The sequence below is a fragment of the Phoca vitulina genome, unplaced genomic scaffold (genome assembly GCF_004348235.1).
Source record: "Phoca vitulina isolate PV1807 unplaced genomic scaffold, GSC_HSeal_1.0 scaffold24, whole genome shotgun sequence".
Lineage (NCBI taxonomy): Eukaryota > Metazoa > Chordata > Mammalia > Carnivora > Phocidae > Phoca > Phoca vitulina.
In genome coordinates, this window is record NW_022589727.1 from 11,257,568 (window position 1) to 11,281,651 (window position 24,084).

Consider the following 24,084-nt stretch of genomic DNA (forward strand, 5'->3'; position numbering starts at 1 on the left):
AATAAAATCTTTAAAAAAAAAAAAAAAAAAGCTTCTTTCTTCCTCTTTGTATTCCTTGAACAACAAAGATAAGCATTCTTTTTCTTTTTTCTAAAGATTTTATTTGTTTATTTGACAGAGAGAGACACAGCGAGAGAGGGAACACGAGCAGGGGGAGTGGGAGAGGGAGAAACAGGCTTCCCGCAGAGCAGGGAGCCCGATGCAGGGCTCGATCCTGGGACCCTAGGATCACGACCTGAGCTGAAGGAAGACGCTTAATGACTGAGCCACCCAGGTGCCCCAAAGATAAGCATTCTTGATACAAATTAGAAATGTGGGGACCGTATACTGACAAATGAATTGATAAATTCATGGAGTGTCTAGACACAAAATTATGTAAGACATTGTGAGAGATGGCAGAAGAAACATAAGCCACTGTGCTTGCTCTAAAGCTGTTTATCATCTAATAGAGGGGGAAAAAACCACACCTGGACAAGTAGATATGAAACTGCAATACTAAGGCCAGGCCTCGTGGAATGGAGATCTGGCTGGGACTCTGAAGAATAAGGAGAGTCTTAAAATGATTCTAGAAGGAATGGCAATATTCCTGGCAAGAAGAAGAACATAAAAAGGAAGAGAGAGATATAAGAAATATCTCAAAGGAAAGATCAAAATATTTGTGAATGATCAGGGTGAAAAAAGGAAGGGGATTTCTAGCCAGGATAATTGAGAGAATGTTCTCGTTTCTGACAGACACCAGAGGTGGGATTAAAAAAAAAACTGGATGACAGAATACTAGGGTGAGTTTGACTTTGTGCATGTTGAATTTTATATGATGACGAAAAATATCAAAGTAAAAATAAGTAATAATCTATTATTACGAATGTAAAAAGCTATTATTCTGAGCATTTGCCATGTTCCAGACAGTGCCAGAAGCCATATATATTTTATCATTTTCCCTTACAGCTATTCACCATTCTGTGACATGAATGCTACCTTTTTCCTCATTTTACAAAAACATGAGCAAAAACTTAGATAATAACATCCCCACATCACAAATAATGAGTGAGAGAATGCCCATGTGACCCCAGGAAGTCTGACTCCAAAGACCATGTATAAATTTTGTAGTCAGACAGCCATGAGTAGGTTATTGAGTCTTAAATATTCAAAAAATATACTAAGCACTAACTCTGTTCCAGTCACTTCAAAGTGCTGGGTACACACACAGTCGCCAATAAAACAGACATAGTCCTTAACCTCACAGAACTTAACTCTGGTGGGGATAACTGATGTACATTTAAAAATCACAAAAGCATAATTCCAAATGGTGACAAACAGTACAAAGAGAAAGCGCAGGGTACTCAGAAAGCATAACAGGCTATAATGTAGATTAACAATCAAGAAAGGTTCTCTAAAGAAATTCAGACCCTTAACACATAATCTCTCCTTTGATTACTCTAGACTCTGTATAATAGTATCTTCCCCTTAGCAGTTCAAACGTTAACATATTTAAAACTTTGTGGATTCTTCTCCAAATCTGCTCCCCGTAGCAGCACCCTCACCTACACCTACACACATCAGAAACCCAGGAGGTATTTTTGACACTTTATACTCTCATTCAGCCCCACATCCAGTCTGGTACCAATTTCCTTCAATTCGCTCTCCTAAGTGCCCCTTGAAACAAACTCTTATTCCCTGTCTAATGCTCTCACCCTAATCCAGCTTCCTTACCTGACCCATCCCAATAGGCACTGAATTGGCTCCACCAATCCTGCTCTTGCCCCCTCCAAGCCATTCTCCACTCACATGAGAGAGCAGTTATCTTAAAAATATAAACCCGATCTGGGGCGCCTGGTTGGCTTAGATGGTTAAGCGTGTGCCTTTGGCTCAGGTCATGATCCCAGGGTCCTGGGATCGAGCCCCACATCGTGCTCCCTGCTCAGCAAGGAAGTCTGCTTCTCCCTCTCCCTCAGCCCCTCCCCCCCCCAGCTTGTGCGCTCTCTCAAATAAATAAATAAAATCTTTAAAAATAGATATATAGACCCGATCAAAAGAGTACACTCTTTCCATGACTCACTATTGCGTTTAGGATAAAATCTAGACTCTTTTCCATGGCCTGCCAGACTTCACACGATCTAACCAGGCTAGTAAAGCATCAAAGGAGGAGACCTGCAACAAGGGACACAGGAGCACCAGGGAGAAAGACTGCAAAGTCCAGAATACAGGAGGAATTATGCCACTGGATTTAAAAATAAAGCTATTCATGGGTGGGCTGCAAGAGTAGCGGGAATGGAGGCCACATAACAGGAGGGGGTGGTCACGGGAGTGATGGGAAGGGAGGAGCGGGAGGTGGTCGGTGAAAGCATTTGTTTGAAAAATGAGATGGTAGGAGTCGGGTGCCAAGTTCACCAGAGCCTACACATAGGAAATTGGAGAAAAGGCAGGGGAGAGGCGGGGACAGTAAACTTCAGAAAGACCCAGTAGGATGAAGTCAGAGGCACAGGTGAAATGATTGGCCGCGTGACAATTTTCTCGGCGGTCTAAGCCAGTAACCGTGAGCACAGAGAGAGGGCCACATACCGGGGTGTCACACTCGGTGCAGTTCTGGTACTCGGATTTCATTCTTTTGGCTACATCGGTGGCTGGAACTCCTTCTGAAGGAAGATAGGCCCGGCAATAAGGACAGGTCCATTTATTGTTCTTTAGACTGGTAGCAATACAGGAACGGCAGAATCTGCCCCAAACAAACCAAGAATACGTTATTTTCCTTTTAAGGTATAAGGGAGCCAGCGCTGTGTGTTCCTCTGTGTAAAGTGTGTCTTAATGACACCTTGTCCACTAGGAGCTAGCTGTACTGCCAGGTTAGAAGTGCATTTGCATCCTCTACTGGGCAGAGAGCTTCTTACCTTCCCAGTAAGACTGCTTTGGAGTCACACGTTCTCACTACACGCACTGCGTGCATTTGAACAGAAGGGCACAAAGTGGTGAAAAGAGTATTCCTATAAGCCGAGTTAAAACTAGAACCCAAAGGATAGCTAATGTGTTCTTTCTTTTCTCTAATCCTATTTTACCCCAAATGTGGGGGGGAGGGGCGCGGGAATAGGTCTTTGCTCTGTGGGATTTTGTATGTGAGATAAGAATATAGCAAGAAATCCAGGAGGCAAAATACCATGCACGTGATCAGCCTTACAAAATAATTTTAATGCACTATTAGGAATGTCCTCCAGGTCAAGAAATTTATTCTCTGGCTTATTTAAAGATGATCATAATAAAATCTTAACATAACCAATAGAATTCACAGAAAATATGGACCTATTTATAGGAGCTGTTGAAAGCTAAGTGCACACAAAAGTAAAAATGACATTTAGATAAGTTATACACATTAGCGTGGCCTGATAGCTCTTAAAGTGCTCACCATATACTATCTATTTGGGAATATTAATTTATGGCAAAAGTTAAGCTTTTTAAAATTTAAATATACTGGGGCGCCTGGGTGGCTTAGTCGGTTAAGCGTCTGCCTTCGGCTCAGGTCATGATCTCAGGGTCCTGGGATCGAGTCCCACATCGAGCTCCGTGCTCAGCAGGGAGTCTGCTTTTCCCTCTCCCTCTGTCCCTTCCCACCCCTTGCTCTCTTTCTCTGTCTGTCTCAAATAAATAAATAAAATCTTTTTTAAAAAATTAAATATATATACATGTAGAAAAGTTCACGTATCATAGATATATAGTTCACTGAAATTTCCCAAACTGAACTCTCAATCATATTAGCCATGACTGATGCTTAAAAGAACTCTCTTCTGCATGTTACAAAATTCTTATACACACACAGAGGATGCTGACATCTGCATTGTTCTGGAGGCATCTGCTTGATGTTTATGCCGGTCCAGCATCCACTTCCTCTTGCAAATAGCACCCTGATTTCACTCTGGAGGAACTACATCTCTTATATGAGATACAATCTGGTGGGACCTCAGTCAAGGTGCCCACAATCCCCTGCTGAAGACAAGATCTGAGTCCTATGCTGTATTTCATTTCTCTGTGCCTCAAGTAGATTACCTGCAAGTTCCAAGACCCAATCTGCCCTTGCATTTCTTTGAGTCCCTAAGAAGTGGTTCTCAGAGTGTAGTCTTGAAGGGTATTTATTACAAGTGGTCCAAATGTTCAAGCTGTAATCTTCATACAACATTTAGGGTTCTGACATGAATTATTCGTTTACATGATTTAGGAGCAAGCAGATGATACTTTGCTTTCTTGGTCAACAAAAGTCTTCCCCTTTCTTCACAACTTACTTGAGTTTTATACCAATACAAACGGAAGACGAATATTGGTGTTGAGCCCTGTGGTGAGCACTGATCGACATGCTCTTGTTTAGCTCTCAGAGTAATCCTAACATGCTGCTCTGCTCTCTCCTTCCTTGACTGGAGGCAAGCAGAGGTTCAGAGACATGTAACAGCTTGCCGAATTTACACAGCCTGAAGACAGTAGTACTTTGAACCTCAAACAGTTTTGGAAGGAGCTCAAAAGTATGCGTGTAAGGTCCCCAATTACCCCAGTGGTTCCACTTACGATTTTTTGACTTTACAGTGATGTAAAAGCGATACTCATTCAGGAGAAACTGTACTTCAAATTCTGAATTTTGAGCTTTTCCCGGTAGGCAGGAAATCCTCTTCTTGCCGCGCTGGGCAGCTCCCAGTCAGCCACGCAGATAAACAACTGATACATTTACAATCATTCTGTACCCAGACAACCATTCTGTTGTCCACTTTCAGTACAGTATTCAATAAATGACACAAAATATTCAACACTTTTATTACGAAATAGGCTTTGTGTTAGATGATTTTGCCTAACTGTGAGCTAACGTAAGTGTTCTGAGCATATTTAAGGCAGACTAACTAAGCTATGATGTTTGGTAGGTTAGGTGTACTAAATGCATTTTGACTTACTTTTTAGGATGGATTTATTGGGACATAACCCCACTGTGAGTCAAGAAAGATCTGTAGTCCTTTTTAAGTCACCTCAATTCCTCCCAGTGACAAACAGAAGCAGCAAAACTAAAACTATGGATGTACCTGTATAAACCAGTCAACTTTGCACAGAGTACATTTCTACTGTCATTTTGTAGTGCTTTTGCCCTTACAACTGATAACTACAACAATGGAAATGCCTAGTAGATATACATGAAAAGTAGCACACTTAAGGCGTTTAAAAAAAATCAAGTCCCTCACTGTAACTCCCTTATGTTTGCACAATGATGTTACATGTGGCATGAAACTCTCAAATGAGCATGAGACAGACATTGTTGCATTCAATGAGAATATTAGTTGCAAATCCCATAGATCAATTAGCTGTACCCATTTTAACAAAAGTGATTATTAAATGGAGGAAACACATCAAGACTAAGGTGTTTTGGGACAGACCGAACTTGCGGGTTATGAGTATATAAAAACCATGATTTTTTAAAGTGTTACCAATAAGGAGAGGAATGGATGCTACTGCAGCTTAAGCCTCGCTTTTTGGGGTGCAGAAATAAGATTGCAGAATGGTTTAGTCCAAAAAATCTGAGATTAAAAGTCTCCCCTTAAAGGTATAATTATCAAATTCAAGTCTTGTGAACTGGAGAATTTAACATCCTTACTCTAGTACATTAGCATAAAAAGTACGTAAGTGATCAAACATTAAATGAATTGTCTAATTAGAATCCATACAGGGCTATTCAGGTTTAGGTAATGTGTGTGTGTGTGTGTGTGTGTGTGTGTGTATGATATATATATATACATATACATATATGCCATATAACAAGGCACAAAAACAAGATAACTCAAAAATAAAACCTCTTAGAAAGCAAAGTGTAGTTGGGAATGCAAACTGGTGCAGCTACTCTGGAAAACAGTATGGAGGTTCCTCAAAAAGTTAAAAATAGAGCTACCCTATGAGCCAGCAATTGCACTACTAGGTATTTACCCAAAGGATACAAAAATAGTGATTCAAAGGGGCACCTGCACCCCAATATTTATAGCAGCAATGTCCACAATAGCCAAACCGTGGAAAGAGTCCAGATGTCCATCGACAGATGAATGGATAAAGAAGATGTGGTGTACACACACACATACACACACACACACACACACACACACACACACACACACACACACACAGAGGAATATTATGCAGCCATCAAAAATGAAATCTTGCCATTTGCAACGACGTGGATAGAACTAGAGTGTATTATGGTAAGCAAAGTAAGTCAGTCAGAGAAAGACAAATACCATATTATTTCACTCATATGTGGAATTTAAGAAACAAAACTGATGAACATAGGGGAAGGGAAGGAAAAAAAATAGGATAAAAACAGAGAGGGAGACAAACCATAAGCGACTCTTAACTATAGGAAACAGGGTTGCTGGAGGAGAGGTGGGTGAGGAATGGGGTAACTGGGTGATGGACATTAAGGAGGGCACTTGTTGGGATGAGCACTGGGTATTATATGCAACTGATGAATCACTAAATTCTACCCCAAAATTAATAATACACTATATGTAACTAACTTGAATTTAAATAAAACAAATGAAAAGAAAGCAAAGTTAGAACTATCTATATAGTATGAGCTATTTATAGGTTTATAGATGTATAAAAACATCTAAAAAGATTTAAAAAAAGAACCTTTACCTACCTTTTGGAGAAATGGGAACTAGAAAGAAGAGGTGGGTATGTGATATAAATAAAAAAGAACATTTACCTAGTGTTTTGGAGAAATGGGAACGGGAAGGAAGAGGTGGGTGTTGTCATTGTCAAATTTCCAGTTTGAACCCTATGACCATATTACCTACACAATAAATGATTCTTTAAAAAAGTTAATCACCTACAATCATTGGGATAAATGGTCTGGTAGATTTTTATAAAACAAAACATATAGGCATCTTTTGGTCCTGCAATACCAAGCCCATGTATTCATTAAATAAAGAGAAATGAAAACATTTATCTATTTGTACAAGAATATTAATAAGGAATGTATTTGTAACAGCCCCAAACTGGAAATAACCCTGGTGTCCATCAATAAGAAAATGAATAAGCAAACTGGGGCATATTCCTACAATGGAATACCACACAGCAATAAAAAATAACAAATTACTAACATATGCAGCAACATGGATGAACCTCAAAGACATACTGCGTGAAAGAAGCCAGACACGAGAGAGCACAGCCTGTTAATTCCACTTATATGAAGTTCTTGAACAGGCAAAACTCATCTACGGGAGAGAAAAAAAGCACAATGGTTGCCCGTGGGGATATATGGACAGGGATTGGCTGGGAAGGGACATGAGGAAACTCTCTGGAGGTAATGAAAATATTCTATATCTCAATAGGGGTTATACTAAGGATGTATTCATTTCACTACATGTGTAATTTACCTTAAAAAAACATAAATCTGGGGCGCCTGGGTGGCTCAGTCGTTAAGCGCCTGCCTTCGGCTCGGGTCATGATCCCAGGGTCCTGGGATCGAGTCCCACATCGGGCTCCCTGCTCCTCTGGAAGCCTGCTTCTCCCTCTCCCACTCCCCCTGCTTGTGTTCCTGCTCTCACTATCTCTCACTCTGTCAAATAAATAAATAAAATCTTTAAAAAAAATAAAATAAAATAAAATAAAAAAAATAAAAAAACATAAATCTGGTTAATAATATGCATCTTTTTTTAAAAAGATTTTATTCATTTATTTGAGATAGAGAGCAAGTGAAAGAACACAAGCCAGGGGACAGAGGAAGAGGGAGAAGCAGGCTTCCTGCAGAGCAGGGAGCCCTATGCAGGGCTCGATCCCAGGACCCCGGGATCATGACCTGAGCCAAAGGCAGACGCTTAACCAACTGAGCCATCCAGGCACCCCAATATTATGCATCTTGATATAAGAAGGAAATAGAGTGTGCTGATCATTGTAACCTACTCTGAAATGTATCCAAAAAGAAGATAGACTGATGATGGGTAGGTATGTGATAAAATGAGAACTAAAAGCAATATGGCAAAATTAATAATTCTAGAATCTAGGTAGTGAATATATAGGTGCTCATTTTACATTTCTTTCAACTTAGCTCTATGTTTAAAATTTCTCATAATAAAACGTTAGGGAAAAAAATGCTAGAAAAAATTAACCACCTTACTAGGACTTAAATTTTCTTTACTCTTGAGAAAAACTGAGTTGTAAAATTAGGAAGGGAAATGTTTGGAGGATGAGAGGCCTGAAATTTTTAATGGAACATGAAGAGAAAAACATTTTTATTTTTTTTATCTTTTTTATTTTTATTTTATTTTTTTAAGATTTTATTTATTTATTTGACAGAGAGAGTAACAGAGCACAAGGAGGGGGAGTGGCAGGCAGAGGGAGAGAGAGAAGCAGGCTCCCCGCCAAGCAGGGAGCCCAATGTGGGCTTGATCGCAGGACCCTGGGATCATGACCTGAGCCGAAGGCAGATGCTTAACCAACTGAACCACCCAGGCGCCCCAGAAAAACATTTTTAAAAATATATTTTTAAGGGCATCCAAATTCAGTGTGAGGAAAAGATTACACTGCATTTATGATTATTTAAACAAACGTAAAGAGCACAGAACAATCTAGAATGTAACAAAAGGCTGAAGAGAGAAAATACAAACCGTCTAAAACTGGATATGTGTAGCTTCTAGCAACAACAGTTAATCCATGGTTATAGAGAAGACGATGAGAGAATGTATAAAACTGCACAAACCTCCCTAGACCTACCCATGTAAGCATTCATGCACTGGTGAAATTTGTAGCAATAGCTGACTTTTGCCAGCTGCTCATGCCAGGGATGAAATTGTGGCAGTGCCTAAGGTCCCTGCTCTCAGAGTTCTAGAATGGGGAGGGAGGCAATAAGCAGGTAAACAAATAGACTGACAAATGATAAATGCTGGGGCGCCTGGGTGGCTCAGTCGTTAAGCGTCTGCCTTCGGCTCAGGTCATGATCCCAGGGTCCTGGGATCGAGCCCCGCATCGGGCTCTCTGCTCAGCGGGAAGCCTGCTTCTCCCTCTCCCACTCCCCCTGCTTGTGTTCCCTCTCTCGCTGTGTCTCTCTCTGTCGAATAAATAAATAAAATCTTTTTTTAAAAAATGATAAATGCTTTGAGAAGAAGAAAACAGCTGACAATGAAAATAGAGTGAATGGGACAAGGGGAGCATTTAGATGGATGGTCCCTGAGATGATATTTGAAGGCACCCCGCTAAAGAAGATCTGGGAACGGTTTTCCAAACTGAAAAAAAAAAAGGGTACAAAAGATAGGGACCATCCTGCTGAGGTATAGAAAGCCAGCATGCTTGAGAGGCAGGGGGCCCCAGGGAGAGCACGTGGAGACGTGGGAGGGGGCGTAAAGTGGGCAGGAGACAGAGCATAAAGCCATAACTAAGGGTGATGGGAAGGCACTGGAGGGTTTTAGATAGGAGGGTGACATAATTTGATTTAAATTACATAGATCACTCTGGTTCTTGTGTAAAGAACAGATGACGGAGGTACAAGAGCCGAAGCAGTGAGGAGCTCAGGTTTAAGCCATCGTAAGAGCCAGTTCAAGAGAGGATGATGGCCTAGGCCAACAAAGTAACAGCAGCCAGTGTAAGTGGACAGATTTAGGATTTATTTTGGAAGTGAGGCAAAGGGACTTACAACATACCAAGTGACAACAAATATATTATCCTAAGTGAGAGAAGTCAAACACAAGAGACTACTTATTGCATGATTCCAAAACTTAGTGACAGAAAGCAGATGGGGCTGTTGGAGCCAGGGGTTTGGGGAGGGGATTGTCTACAAAGGACTTGAAGGAACTTTTTAGGGCAATGGAATTAACTGTTCTAGATCTTGTTTGTGGAGGTAGTTACATAATTACCAAAATTTGTCAACTTGTACATTTTGTGTGAATTGTACTATATCACCTCAATAAAGCTAAAAAACAACACAACAAAACAAAAATGCCCCAGTGACAACAGGCCAGAAGCGACAAGTACGAAGTAGATCACAGAAATACATACCGCTCAGAACCATTCACAATCTTGCAGGCCTACCTCCCACACCACCCCAGGCACACAGTAGTTACTCAGTAAATTGAAATAAGTCAATCAGTTATGAGGAACGGATCAAAGGAGAATTTTCTTGGCAGGGCCCAACATTTGCATTAATAAGGAAGAGTGTTAGGTCCTTCTGAAAGAACCCAAGGGATAGAAACGAACACAAACCTAAGGAGATAAAGGATTCCTATTTGTCTGCCCCCCTCTCCACCTTCAAAAGGTAGTTGAGAATGATGAATCATAAAAGACATAATCACAATGAGGAGAAATTAGGTGAAAGACAGAAGCTGAAGATAGAAGTCAATTACATTTTTTTTGGACCAGTTCAATGTTTTCAAAAATTCTGAGTGAGTTGCCATTGCTTTAACATCAGATTTTGCGGGGTGCCCGCGTGGCTCAGTCAGGCTCTCCGCTGGGCGTGGAGCCTGCCTAAGATTCTCTCTCTCCCTCTGCCCCTCCCCACCTAAAAAATTTTTGTTTTTAAAAATCAGATTTTACAACTAAACCCAAATTTCTGGCTTCTTTTAAAAGCTAGTCTCCTCCAACTCTGGACTCAATTCCCATGTGGTCACATGGGCTGGCACACCCATCTTCATCCTGTGGAGAACTCACCCTCCACATTCATTTACATCACTTGTAGTTTGCAGCTCCTGAAGACATGAGTTAGGAACTGGATAATGACTCTAAAAACTTTGAAACCAGATGGAAACTTAAATACCCTGCTCCCTCTGATAACTTTATTAACCCCTGTTTCCCTAAATTAAGTGATTATCAATAAAAACCCTTTATAATGAAGAGGTCAGCAAAGCACTGTAGAAAAATGAGGAAAGTCTTGCTGAAGACACTGGGTAAAATTAGGTACTCAATCTTAAGAGCTAAAACCGAACCCTGAGTATCATAAATTTAAGGAGGGAAGGGATGCATTAGGGATTCCATGGGGTCCAGGGCTAGACAGGCAAAGGAAGTATTCAGACATGGTCCCCAAATAGGACTCTGCAAGAGCCCCTGGCAACATGAGGCCGATCTAACATTTTATTTATGTTCTCAACACTAGGCTGCCTCACTGTGGGGAGGCCAATACGAAGCTGAATGAAAATCTTGAGGGGCTTGGTGAGCTTGAAAATGTAAACAGAGTAAGGGAAGTTGTTATTGTTATGCCAAGTGATAAGAGTCTCAGGCCAAAACATTCCAATGTAAGGCAATAAACACACACACACACACACACACACACACACACACACACACACACTCTCCCTCTTCACCTACACGGTTCGGCCTGAGTGCAGCTATTCCTAGAGCAAAGCCCTCCAGCCGCCCACTGCCCCTGAGATTTCCTTTGATGTTATTTCTGTATTCAGTTAGGTTCCATCAAAGTTCATCCTGGGAATCATTCAGCCTCCAAAACCTGACTCTGCATATCTCTACACCGCATTACGTGTTGATTTAAAATGTAACCTCCTCAAGACAATTTTATTTCCTTTAACTTAAAATCTTAGCGGGGTGCCTCTCTAGAACCTTCAAATGCGGTCCTCAACTTGCTGTATTTTACTGTCAATGAAACAGGGTTAGCTAGAGCTGTGCTTCAAACTTTAAAGTGAATATAAATCACCTGAACATCCTATTAAAATGCAGATTCTGATTTAGTAGGTGGGAGATGGGGCCCAAGATTCTGTAATGTTACCAGTCCATGGGGCCGGTAGCCAAGGTCTAAGGAAAATCTGGGCATAAAACTCCATCTGCTACATTATTTAGGTTCTGTTTGTTAGAGAATACATAATTTAATAGATCACTACTATTTAATTTGCCTGCGACAATACTAATGTTACTAAGTAAACACAGAGCAGTCCAACCACCAGAGGAGGCAAATTTCAGGCCAGCTTAATTACATCCTTCTGAAATTCTCAGGAATCCAGGGACAGATGAGTAACCCCATAAAAAGAAAGGAGTTCGGAAACTATCACGGGACTCCTCTCTATTACTCAACCACATAGCATCCATTGGCTGGCACTCTAGAGTGGCCGTCCCTGCTTGAGAGGCATTCACTCAAGTATTCCAACTGCATGGCATTTTAGAATCATCCATTAATTCAACGAATACTGAACACCTACTAAGCGCCAGACCTTGAAGGACTGGCAATGTAAAAAGTAGCATTCCTTTCCTAGAGCAAAGGCTCTCCAGACTTTTTGGACCTTGATGGTACAAAAGACTCTAACCATCCCTTTTTCTTTTTTTTTGAAGATTTTATTTATTTATTTGACAGAGAGACGCAGCGAGAGAGGGAACACAAGCAGGGGGAGTGGGAGAGGGAGAAGAAGGCTTCCCTCTGAGCAGGGAGCCCGATGTGGGGCTCGATCCCAGGACCCCGGGATCATGACCTGAGCTGAAGGCAGACACTTAATGACTGAGCCACCCAGGTGCCCCTAGCCATCCCATTTTAAGTGACGCTTACCCAAGCACATTGGGAGGAGGAAGAATTCTATATACATTGGTTTTAGCCATCAGGGGCCTGGATGTTCATATTTAAACTTCAAAGTTTCATCTTAAAGTCAAGTCACAGGTCAAGTAATATGTCAATGATAACTGAAAATCAGATGGGAATTTCCACAATATTCCACCTCTTCAATTCAACTCCCTGCATCTTTGCCCATTTAATGCCCTACATCCCTTGAAATGGATGAGCCGTCCATTCTCCTGCTAAGGCCAAGCCTCCTCCTGGCTCCCAATGCCCCGCTTTAAGTCCCAGCTCCTCTCTCCTACTCAAGGCCATTGCTCCTGAAATTCTCTCTTCTGTGCATCAGTTTCCCCCTCGCTATTGGCTCATTTCCATAACCATACAGAATATTCCATTTTTCTTCTCTTAAAAGAAAAAAAATTTTTTTTAAAGAAAACGCTCTCAGATGCCTGGGTGGCTCAGTGGGTTAAGCAGCTGCCCTAGGCTCAGGTCATGATCCCGGGGTCCTGGGATCGAGCCCCGCATCGGGCTCCCTGCTCAGCGGAGAGCCTGCTTCTCCCTCTCCCTCTGCCTGCCTCTCTGCCTACTTGTGCTCTCTCTCTGTCAATAAATAAATAAAATCTTTAAAAAAAAAAAAAAAAACACCTCTCTTAATCCCTCCTCTCCTTCCAGCTATTGCCCCAATTTCTCTCCTTCACTTTGCTTCCCAACTCCGTGAAAGGGCCTTCTATGCTCCCTGTCCTTGGCTCCTGTGATCACTCACGAATCCACTCCAGTTGGGCAGGGGGACCCACCATCCCACTAAAACTGCTCTTCGCAAGGTCACCAAGAGCCTCCACATTACTAAATCCAGCGGTCAACTCTCTTGTATAGAAATCTTCCAGAATACCTTCATGTCTGTTGAATGTAATTAATAATTTTAAAAATGAGGGCTTGTATTTTCTATATCTTTCGTATTTTTAAATTTCATTTTTTCCATAATACATTTTTTATTTTATAAAAGTATCGGTCAGCAATGGGCTAAAAACACGACAAAACGAACAAAACCTCACTGGTTCTTCACAGCCGACAATTTGAGAAGCACTGCTCTAAATATCTTCAAATTGCAACTCCCCCACATACTTCCTATCCCTCCCTTGCTTATTTTTTTTTATCCTTAACACCCGTCACTATATAACAAGCGACATACTCCATGCTCGAATCTTGCTTATCGGCCACCTGCCACATGAGAATGCAAACTCCATAAGCATACGTGTCTACGTGCTCGGCACAGAACAGGGCATATTTGCTGCATCGATAAATGACAGCACTCCATGCGAGAGCAGATCTAACCAAACAACCTATAACCAACCAAAACGATAAGGATGAAGTAAATGAACAATGATTTTATTTTATTTAAAAAAAATTTTTTTTAAGATTTTATTTATTTACTTGAGAGAGAGAGAGCATGAGAGAGAGGAGAGTCAGAGGGAGAAGCAGACTCCCCGCCAAGCAGGGGGCCCGATGTGGGACTCGATCCCGGGACTCCAGGATCATGACCCGAGCCGAAGGCAGTCGCTTAACCAACTGAGCCACCCAGGCGCCCCAACAATGATTTTATTTTAAAGAACATTGTGCGGATTCCTACTGTCTGCTTAGGCAACACGTAGGTGTGTGCATGGTTACCTAACAGCCAGACTTCTTAGTATAATCCTAAAGGGCCTACAGGAAAGCCTGATATTGATCTAATTTGTGTTTTTGATAACCAGATTTTAATAACCCTTAAAAACTCAGTTGGTAGATGTGATGGTTAGTCTTGTATGTCAACTTGGGTAGGCTATGGGACTCAGTTATTTAATCAAACACTTATCTAGGTGTTGCTGTGCTGGTCTTTTGTAGATGGTGTAACATCTATAATTGGCTGACTTTAAGTAAAGAGATTATTATCCTCAATAATGTAAAGCAATTCCTTAAAATCAGTCTTTCTCACACATGCACACATACACACACACACACACACACATATACATACACTATTGGTTGTTTCTCGAGAGAACCCGCCCTAACAGATAATATACAAGTAGGTAATAAATATCTGTAATAATAAATAAGACAAATGGCTTTAATCTTATGTAGAAAAAAGAAGTCTTTGGGATTGCACCCCTTCTGTAAGAACAAAAGGGGCAGCAAAATGGGTGAAAGGGGGCCTAAAGGTACAAAAACTTCCACTTATAAATCAATCAGTCATGGGGCTCTAATGTACAGCATGGTGGCTATAGTTAATAATACTGGGCTGTATATTTTGAAGATTGCTAAGACAATAGATCTTAAAAAGTTCTCAACACACAAGAAAAAATGTGTAATTATGTATGTAGACAGATGTTAACTAGACTTTCTGTGGTGTTCATTTTCCAATATATACAAAGATAGAATCATTATGTTGAACACCTGAAACTAATATATTATATGTCAATTATACCTTGATAAAATTTTTTTAATAAAAAATAAAACATACTATATTTTAAAAAAAGAATGAAAGCACTGATGTATATTTCTGGGTCAGTTGAAAACTCTTTAGGACACTCTTGGACTCTACTTAGAGAACCACCAATTGGATGCAGGTTGTAACTTGACCACAAAGGGCAAGCTTTAATCCGCTTACCTGAAAGCCCATTAGAATGATCCTCCACAGTTTCATTTTCAAAATTAGGCAAATTCTGTGACTTAGAGCAATTTAATCAACTCAGTTCATTTTCATCAACTCAGTTCAATGAAGATGTGGCTCTTCGTACCCTCAAGTATGCTCCAGTCTGTACCTATTAGCTTTGTTAGACCCATTCTCAACCTCTTGATGCTTTTAGATAACTCCCTTAGCTCCAGCTCTGACCTTTCCCCAAATCCATTAATGGTCCCAGTACCTTGGGGATGTTTCCATTTGGGTATCTCCCTATCAGACTACTATACACTTGACAAGCCCCATCACGAGTTCATTACCTCGGGGGCTGAACTCTGCCCCCCTTTATCTCTGTCACCTGTTAGGGAGTTGCCTTCCACTCCTTTCTCCCCCTTTATTTATCATACCCAACTGGTCAACACATTTCTTTATAAATACTTATTTTAAATGTAAATCAGATTCCCTTTCAGTTTCATTTATACAGTGTCAACTTACCTACTCCCTCCCCCCCCCCACTGATAACAGAAGATAAGGCAGAGGTAGGAAGCCTTTTCCCCAAAATCTTTTTTAACAACTGATACAGAGATATGAATAAAGTCAATTTGAAATGACAGCACATTAAAATAGAACTTCTTAATTAAAGGCCACCAAAGGAAAAAGAACCAAGCTAAAAGGAAGGCTAGAAATGTCATAGATCTATCTTTTGCGGCCCAGTTTTATTCCAAAAGAAATATAGATAAGAAATAATACCCATTCCTGGGTTTTTCATTTGTGGAATGACTTTAAAGGAAATAGAAATTATGTGTTGAGGCTTTATGATGGGCTACTTTTACATTTTCTAAATACTCATAAAAATTCCATTTTTCACCCTATTTTACAAATGAAGAAACAGTCAAAGAGATTAAGCAACATGGTGGTCACACAGCACAGGTCAGTGGCAGGGCTGAATTTCAAATCCTGCTCTCTCAAGCCCACTGTTTCTATAATTTATAGAGTGTTACATACATATTCATTCAATGTATTTTTGCCATTATTAATAACTTGATTGACTCAAAATAGGTTTATAAACAGAAATCAGCATCAATAAATGAGTTCAGCAATTTTGGAAATTAGCTTCAATATGGGGTAACATAGAGAGATTTCATTTGCATTTCTTCATTTTCCAATTTAAGGTCAATGGAAGAGAAGAATTCATTTAGGAAGTCTAAATGGTGTTAACAGCACTCACCATCTCCACTGCAGAAGGAACTCCAGTTAACATTTTATAAAGTGGAAGGGGCCCAAGTAAATCTGCCAAAAGGAGGAATATGGAAATTCTGCCCACAGCCAGAACAATGGACACAGATTTGTCAAAACAAAGAACAGTAAAGTGAGGGAAGGCCGTTCATCCAGCCCTTGTTGTGCTACTTCATGACTATTTTTCCAGTTGCTCGTTTCCTATTCAAACTCTAACAAAGAAAAAGATTAAACAAAAGATTTAACTTTTTACACATTTATATCATCCTTTAGCAGAGGCAAAAACACTGCAAACAGTAAGTTATAGCCTTCAACATCTAAACCAGGGAAAACAATCCCTAATCAGGTAACAATCTCCAATATCAAAGTCACTCAATTCAGTTCTACAAAAGGAACCTTCAAGACTTGATGCTCACTGTGCATCTTTGGTGCAACTTTAAAGTTTTAATGCTCATGCAGACTAAATTTACCCGGAGTTATCAGGAGGTTTTTACTGCACTGAACTAATCAATATGTATCTTGGCTTCCATCTTGGCCTTGGGATTTATGTCAATGAGCTACATCTGGACAGCTGGGAAACAACATCAGTAATCAGTCAGGAGGTCAATTAGGCTGGAGTTTAAAGTACAAAGCTGAAACAACAGGCCTTGGAAATACAGCCACAAAATAATGCCCAGGGCACTCTCTATTTAAACACTTGTGTGGGCTGCATTTTTCTTCCTGGATCATACCCTGCCTTTCAGTGGTGCTTCTCGGTTACTAGTCTCTAGGTGTCAAGGACCACCTAAGTCCTCTGAAAAACATTTTGTGCCCTTGCATTTATAATATGGTCTTTTTTCCCTGGTAAGCCAAAAGCACTTACCAGCCATTGCGGTATTGCCCTGGTGCTTCATCAAACTATAGTTAAACGGTCAGCCAAAGAAGACATTAAGTGGGCTTCCGCTCTATGCAACTCCCCCCCCCCCCGCCCACCCCAACACGCACACACTGGGTCGCACACCCATGCAGCCACGGAAAGAAAACTTCTACGTAAACAGAGAACACGAATCCACAGATCCAACTCCCATTACTAGTTACTCAAGCACAAATTAAGGACGTGCCAATTTTATATAGGGATTTTGTTTTTAAAGTCTTTTTAGAAACTACTCATTTTTATGTATACTTTCCATCGATTTAGGGAAGCGCTGCGTAAGACAGGTAGTCTGCAACCTCCTGTCACTTCGTGGTCGGATTTTAAAGGGCTACACTCAACGGCTCGGTGCTAACGTTCAATTCCCAGCCCCACCCCGGCGGGTACTTAAACTCCTACGACCACAGAGTCACTTGGACGTTCCAATTTGCGTTGATCTTTGAGGGGCCTGAGTGTTTGTATTAGGAAAGGGAGGTGGGGGTGGAAGGCCAGTTTGCACAGATCTTTGTTTGCTCAAGAGGCTAGCCTCAGTGGGCGTTCTGGAACACGTGCAGACAGCCGGCAAAACAAAACCGACCTGGGGTGCGGGGTGGGGGGCGGTGAGGGAAGCACCTTCGGATTAACAGAGCTCAGCGGGATAACTGCTCTGCAGGAGCCCACTGCCTTGTGCCCAAACGGGTGCTGGCTGTCCAGCCAAGAGCACCCTCCCCCGCTGGGGCGCCCTGGCTCCTGGCGGGTCGCGCGCCTGGGAACCCCATCCCTGGGAACCCCATCCCTGGGCTGTACACCTGGGCTTCGGGAGCAAGCGGCGACGGGCATGGCGGGGTGGTGCGGGGGGCGCTGCAGGGCCCGCTTGTTGCTGTTTTCGCCTCCTGAAATCCTGTGTCACCTTCCGACCGGTCAATTTTCCCGTGGCCTGGACTCGACGGGTCCGGGTGTCTCCCTGCAGTAGCTCCATTCAGGCGCTGGCTTCTGAAACCCCCCCTGCCCTCGCCTCCCCCAACCTCGCCCTCCCCAGAAGTGGGCGCGCAAGCCGAGCTTCCCTGGCACTTACACGTGGCCACAGCGGGTCCGGACGGGCTGGTGCAACACCTCGAGGCACACGGAGCAGTCGAAGGACGTGACGGGCAGCTCGGGGTCCCCCTTGCGCTCCAGGGCCCGCGGGGCGGCCGAGGCGGGGGCGGATTTGCCGCTATCGCTGCTCAGCACGGAGCCCATCGCTGCGCCTCTCGCCCAGACAGCTGCCAAGGGCTCAGCGCCTGCTGCCGGGTTGTTTTGTTGTCCTGCGGTAGAGGGAGGAAGGAAGTCCCGGCCCAGCTGTGCTCGCCGCCTCCCCGCGCGCCCAGCTTGAGCAGCCTAGCAGCAGGCGCAGCCGCGGCGCCCAACCTCCGTCTAGGGCAGACGAGTGCGCGGCCGCGCCTGGAGTTGGCTTTCGCGTGGAGACGTGCGGGCGGAGGCTGCCGCCGCACGGTGCGCGCTGCGACAGCCCGGGCTCCTGGGAGGATTGAAACCTGAAACCTCAACTGCGGAGCCGAGGACCTGGGCCGGCTGTGAGCCTTCCGGGCTCTCGCAGGCAGCGTCCTTACCCATTCTTGCAAGTTCGGGAGAGTGTGGGTCTGGTCGTGCTTTAAGCGAACCAGAACCCATTTGTAAGGTGATGGTCCTGTCTGCCCTGCACTATTGTAATCATAATAGGCAACAAAGACGATCTATGACTGAGCGTGTCCTAAGACAGCGCTAACCAAGACTTCAGTCATCGAGTCAATACTCCATCAATGGAGAGGTAGCATGGGGCGGTGGAAAGGGTTCTGGAGACCCGGATTTGCTGGGCTCAGGGTCCCCTGCTGTTGATCCTACTCCCTGCCCCATTCTCTTTTAGACATGACCAAATATATCGTTTTGTAAGTTACACATGTGGGGCGCCTGGGTGGCTCAGTCGGTTAAGGGTCTGCCTTCTGCTTGGGCATGCTCTCCGGGTCCTGGAATCGAGCCGGGCATCAGGCGCCCTGCTCAGCGGGGAGCCGGCTTCTCCTTCTCCCTCTGCCCCTCTCCCTCTGCTTGTGCGCTCTCTCTCTCAAATAAATAAATAAATAAATAAATAAATAAATAAATAAAATCTTTAAAAAAAATAAGTCACACATTTAATAAGATTTCTTTAGTGCCAACTGCATGCCAGTGATGGGAACACAGTTCCTGACAAGGAGACAAAAATCCCAGGTCTCACAGAGCTTACTTTAAATAAACAAAACCAAAAACATTTATTTTGAGATAATTACAGATTCACATGCTTATCATTTATACATAACACATAGTAATATATGATCTACACTATACATCATGCAATAATACATGTAATACATAACAATCCCATAAACTTTACCCAGTTTCCCCCAGACTTTACTTTTAATGAGAAGATGTAAGTAACCAACAGATAAATAAATGAACAAGATCATTTCAGATGATAAGAGCCATGAAGAAGGTAAAACGGACTGAGGATGGGAGTGGGGAGGATAAGAAGGTCAGAGAAGACTTTTGGATAAGGCAACATTTGAGTAGTCATGAATAATGAAAAGGAGTCAGCCATTCAAAGATGTAGGAAAAGGCTTGCCAAGCACTGGGACCAGTGAGTGAGCAAGGAACAAAGAACAGAAAGAAGCCATGTGGAGACAGAGCACAGGGGACCAGCAGGGTAGAACGGGATCCCTTAAGATAGGAGAAGGGCCTGATCATATTCAATCTCATAGGCCAGGACCAAGAGTTTGGATTTTATTTCAAAACCATGATTTCATTTCCTATGACTGTTTTGTGGTTTCAAAAAGCTAAGAACAAAATAAGAATGGACGCAGAGAAACCAATTGGAGGAGACTGAGTTAGCCCAAGTGAGGATGGTAATGGCTCAAACCAGGGAGTTATCTGGGTTTGGGATACATTTATGAGATTTGGGATACATTTATGAGAACGACCCAAAGGGACTGGCAAATGAATGGGATATAGAGGTGAAGGAAAGATAGCTATCCCTATCTTTAAAGATTTTATTTATTTGAGAGAGAGGGAGAGTGCATGCTTGAGTGGGGGCGGATGGGGGAACAGAAGGGGAAGGATAGGGACAAGCCAACTCCTCGCTCAGTGCAGAGTCTGACAGAGGGCTCTATCTCACCACCCTGAGATCATGACCTGAGCCGAAAGCAAGACTTGGATGCCTGACCGACTGACCCCCCAGGTGTCCCTGTTTTTCTTTTAAAGATAGGGATAATGGGGGGCGCCTGGGGGGCTCAGTCGGTCAGGCATCCAACTCTTGCTTTCGGCTCAGGTCATGATCTCAGGGTCATGAGATGGAGCCCCACATTGGGCTCCATGCTGGGTGTGGAGCCTGCTTAAGATTCTCTTTCTCTCTGCCCCTCTCCCAAACTCATGTGTACACACGCTCACACGAGATCTCTTTCCCTATAAAATAAATAAAATCTTAAAAAAAAAAGAGAAAGAAACCCCTCCCTTGATTCCACATGTCCCTTAGCTCCTGCCCTACATCCTCTTAAAGGCCAAATTTCTTGACCTGCTTCTCCACCAGCTGTGTCTCCATTTCTTTTTTTTTTTTTTTAAGATTTTATTTATTTATTTGACAGAGAGAGACACAGCGAGAGAAGGAACACAAGCAGGGGGAGTGGGAGAGGGAGAAGCAGGCTTCCCGTGGAGCAGGGAGCCTGATGCAGAGCTCGATCCCAGGACCCTGGGATCATGACCTGAGCCGAAGGCAGACGCTTAACGACTGAGCCACCCAGGCACCCCTGTGTCTCCATTTCTTAATTATCCTCTCTTTAGCCAGTTCAGCCTGGGGTCTGAACCGATCGCTCCACTTCCATCTGTCTAAAAGTTGCTTCATTACCAGTGTCACCAGGGGCCTTCATGTAGCTAAATCCAGTAGAATCTTTTTAATCTTTTTCTTCCGTGACCTTTCAACTACATTTGTCGGTATAGAGCACTCCCTCCTTGTAGAAACTCTTTGGCTTTCCCTCTTCCTTTCTGGCTGTTCTTCCCCATCTCCTTCCCTGGCCTCTTCTTCTCCATGGAAAAGCTAAGTCCTGGAAGTCCTAGGATTCTGTCTTAGGACCTTTTCTCATTCCTTGCTCCCTCCCTAAGAACCTCAAAACACCCAGATTCTATTACCATCTTTGTTCCAAAGACTTCCAAGTCTTTATCTCTACCTGGGCCGCTCAAATGCCCAACCACTTACTTGACATCACCACCTGGTTGCTTCAGGCACCTTCAGTTCCACCTGTCCGATAACGAATTCATGATAGTAAATTCCCACCTGTTCTACTTCCAGTTGTTTATCCCTCTCTTAGTAAATGGCTCTACAATCTAGCTGGTAGCTCAATCCAGATGCCTGGGTGCCATCTTGACTACTTCCCCGTTCTCATTCACACTGAATCAACGGCAATCACAATCACAATTCTCCCTCCAATGTATCTCTCAGTAGCTCTTGCATGGGTTCATTTTTCTCTATCCCCATGGCCACCACATATTTTAAATCACTGCATTCTTTTTGTGGCCTGTTGGCAATAGTTTCTATCTGTTACTCCTGCTACACCTGCTTCCACTCTTGCCATTGTCCAATCTATTATGCACATTGCAACTAAAGTGATCTTTTGAAAAGCAAAATTCATCCCATGCTTAAAGTTTTTAATGGTTCTCCATAACCCTTAAAATTAAATTCCAGATCTTTAATAGGATCTACAAAGTCCTGCGCAATCTTTCTCTTTCAATAAATATAATAAATTAAGATGCCTTTGGTGGTAGGGAAATTCAACTAAAACTGCCTGAATCAATAAGGATATTATCTAAGGTAAACTAGTCCAGAGGTGAGCACTTCCAGAGTTGGCTCAGTAGTTCAGTGATGTCCTCAGGTGTCCAGCCTCTTGCTATCCCCAGTGTCTCAACACTGCCTTCCTCAGGGCAGAAAGACGGCAAGAGCAGTTCCAACAATCACATCTACACAAAACAATCTCCAAGACCAGAAAGGAAAGTTGGAGATTCTCCTTCTACCTCTGTCCTTTTATATGGGAGGAAAATGTTTCCTTGAGGCCTTCTTTTGCAGATTTTCCCTTATATCTCACTGACCCACATCGGGTCCCATGACCATCCTTAAACCAATCACTAGCAAAAGACTGAAGTACTATCTGAACAATACAACTGGGGGTTCTTTTACCAAGAAAGATGAGGATAAGGCAATTGGATAGGCTGACAATAAAGATTCCCCAAATAACCATTTTTGACCCCATCTGCTATCACACTCTCCCTTATTTTCCCTGGTCCTAAATTTCTCTACTTCTTTCAATTCCTTGAGTAACTAAGTTCTCTCTGACCTCAGGGCCTTTACACATGCTTTTTTGCTCTGCCTGAACACTTCCTGCCAATACCCACCACTCTCAACTTCCTCTAAGTCAAAGTTCAGGTCTTAGTTTGGTGACTGTCTATACCATATCCATCTCATACTATCTCCTTGATTTTCTCATTGCCTGCTGCATTGCCTTCCTATTTATCTTGCTGGAGACTACTTCAGGAGTTAGAGATAATGGATGTAAAGTACCTGACATGTAGGAGATGAGACATATATTTATATATGTAATTCAATACTAATCTTGCAAGGTAGATATTATTGTTCCCATTTTATAGGCTCAGAGAATTTAACTTAGCAAAGGCCACATAGCAAATAAGTGGCAAAACAATGTTTTAATCCTAGATCTCCTTTTATTTTAAAATTCATGTGCTTGTGGTGTCTGGGTAGTTCAGTCGGTTAAGCATCCCACTCTTGATTTTGGCTCAGGTCGGGATCTCAGGGTGGTGGGATCCAGCTCCATGTCAGGCTCCCTGCTTAGCGGGGAGTCTGCTCTTCTCCCTCTCCCCCCTGCTTGCACTGATGCACTTGTGATCTCCCTCTCTTCCCGTCTAAAGTAAATGAGTAAATCTTTTAAAAAATAAAATAAAATAAAATAAAATAAAATAAAATAAAATAAAATAAAATCCATGTGCTTTTCACTAAGGAGTTTGTGTAGAGATAAGAAGCACTAAGAATCTTAGAAAAGAATAAGACAAAATTAAGGAAAATGGAATATGGGAGGCTAGGTAAAAATGAAACATCTGATATTATTTATAAGAGTCTTAATAAACTTATGAAGGTGACAATAATGATGATGATGATGGTATCAGCCAGAAATAAATTCACAATTCAGATTCTAGGTCCTAGAAAGCATCAGTATAGATTAGTATAAAGGAAATTTCAAAGCCTTATGATCAACATCTCTGGTATCACATGGAGTGGGAAGAAAGACTTTTACTATATGATCTTTTGCACATTTGGACATTTGTACTGTGTGTATCCATTGCGATAGATAAAAATTAGCAATTTTTACATACACATGTCCTTTAACTCAACAATTCTACTCCTTGAACCAATGTATGGACAAACATGTGCACAAGAAGGCATACTCAGGAATGTTCTTTGTAGCGTTGTCTATAACGCCAAAAATTTGCAACCAACAAAATTTCCATTCATAGAGGAATGATTAAATATATTGTAGTCCACACATGCTGTGGAAGGCAATGTAATTATTAAAAAGAACAAGCAAAAATTTTATAGCACTTAACTATATATTAGATATCAGTCTAAGTGCTTTATATGTGTTAACTAATTTATTTTTTTGTTTTGTTTTGTTTTGGTGGGCAGCAAAGCAAAGTTTATTGAGCGTACAGTGAAGTACAGATAGTACAAAGCTCCCGAAAAGGGAGGAGAGCCAAGAG

At 42.2% G+C, this 24,084-nt stretch overlaps 1 protein-coding gene across 1 annotated transcript in view; it reads right to left on the reverse strand.

Moving 5' to 3' along the window:
* RNF125 (ring finger protein 125) overlaps window positions 1–18,722 on the reverse strand; it is a 37,453-nt gene extending 18,731 nt beyond the window's left edge. Inside the window, exons 1-2 of the mRNA XM_032421319.1 lie at window positions 18,341–18,722; window positions 2,560–2,713 (exon numbers count right to left, since the gene is read on the reverse strand). Coding sequence (XP_032277210.1) covers window positions 2,560–2,713; window positions 18,341–18,504 — 318 coding nt within the window. The 5' untranslated portion in view covers window positions 18,505–18,722. The remainder of the gene's footprint in view (window positions 1–2,559; window positions 2,714–18,340) is intronic.
* Window positions 18,723–24,084: the final 5,362 nt, after the last annotated feature.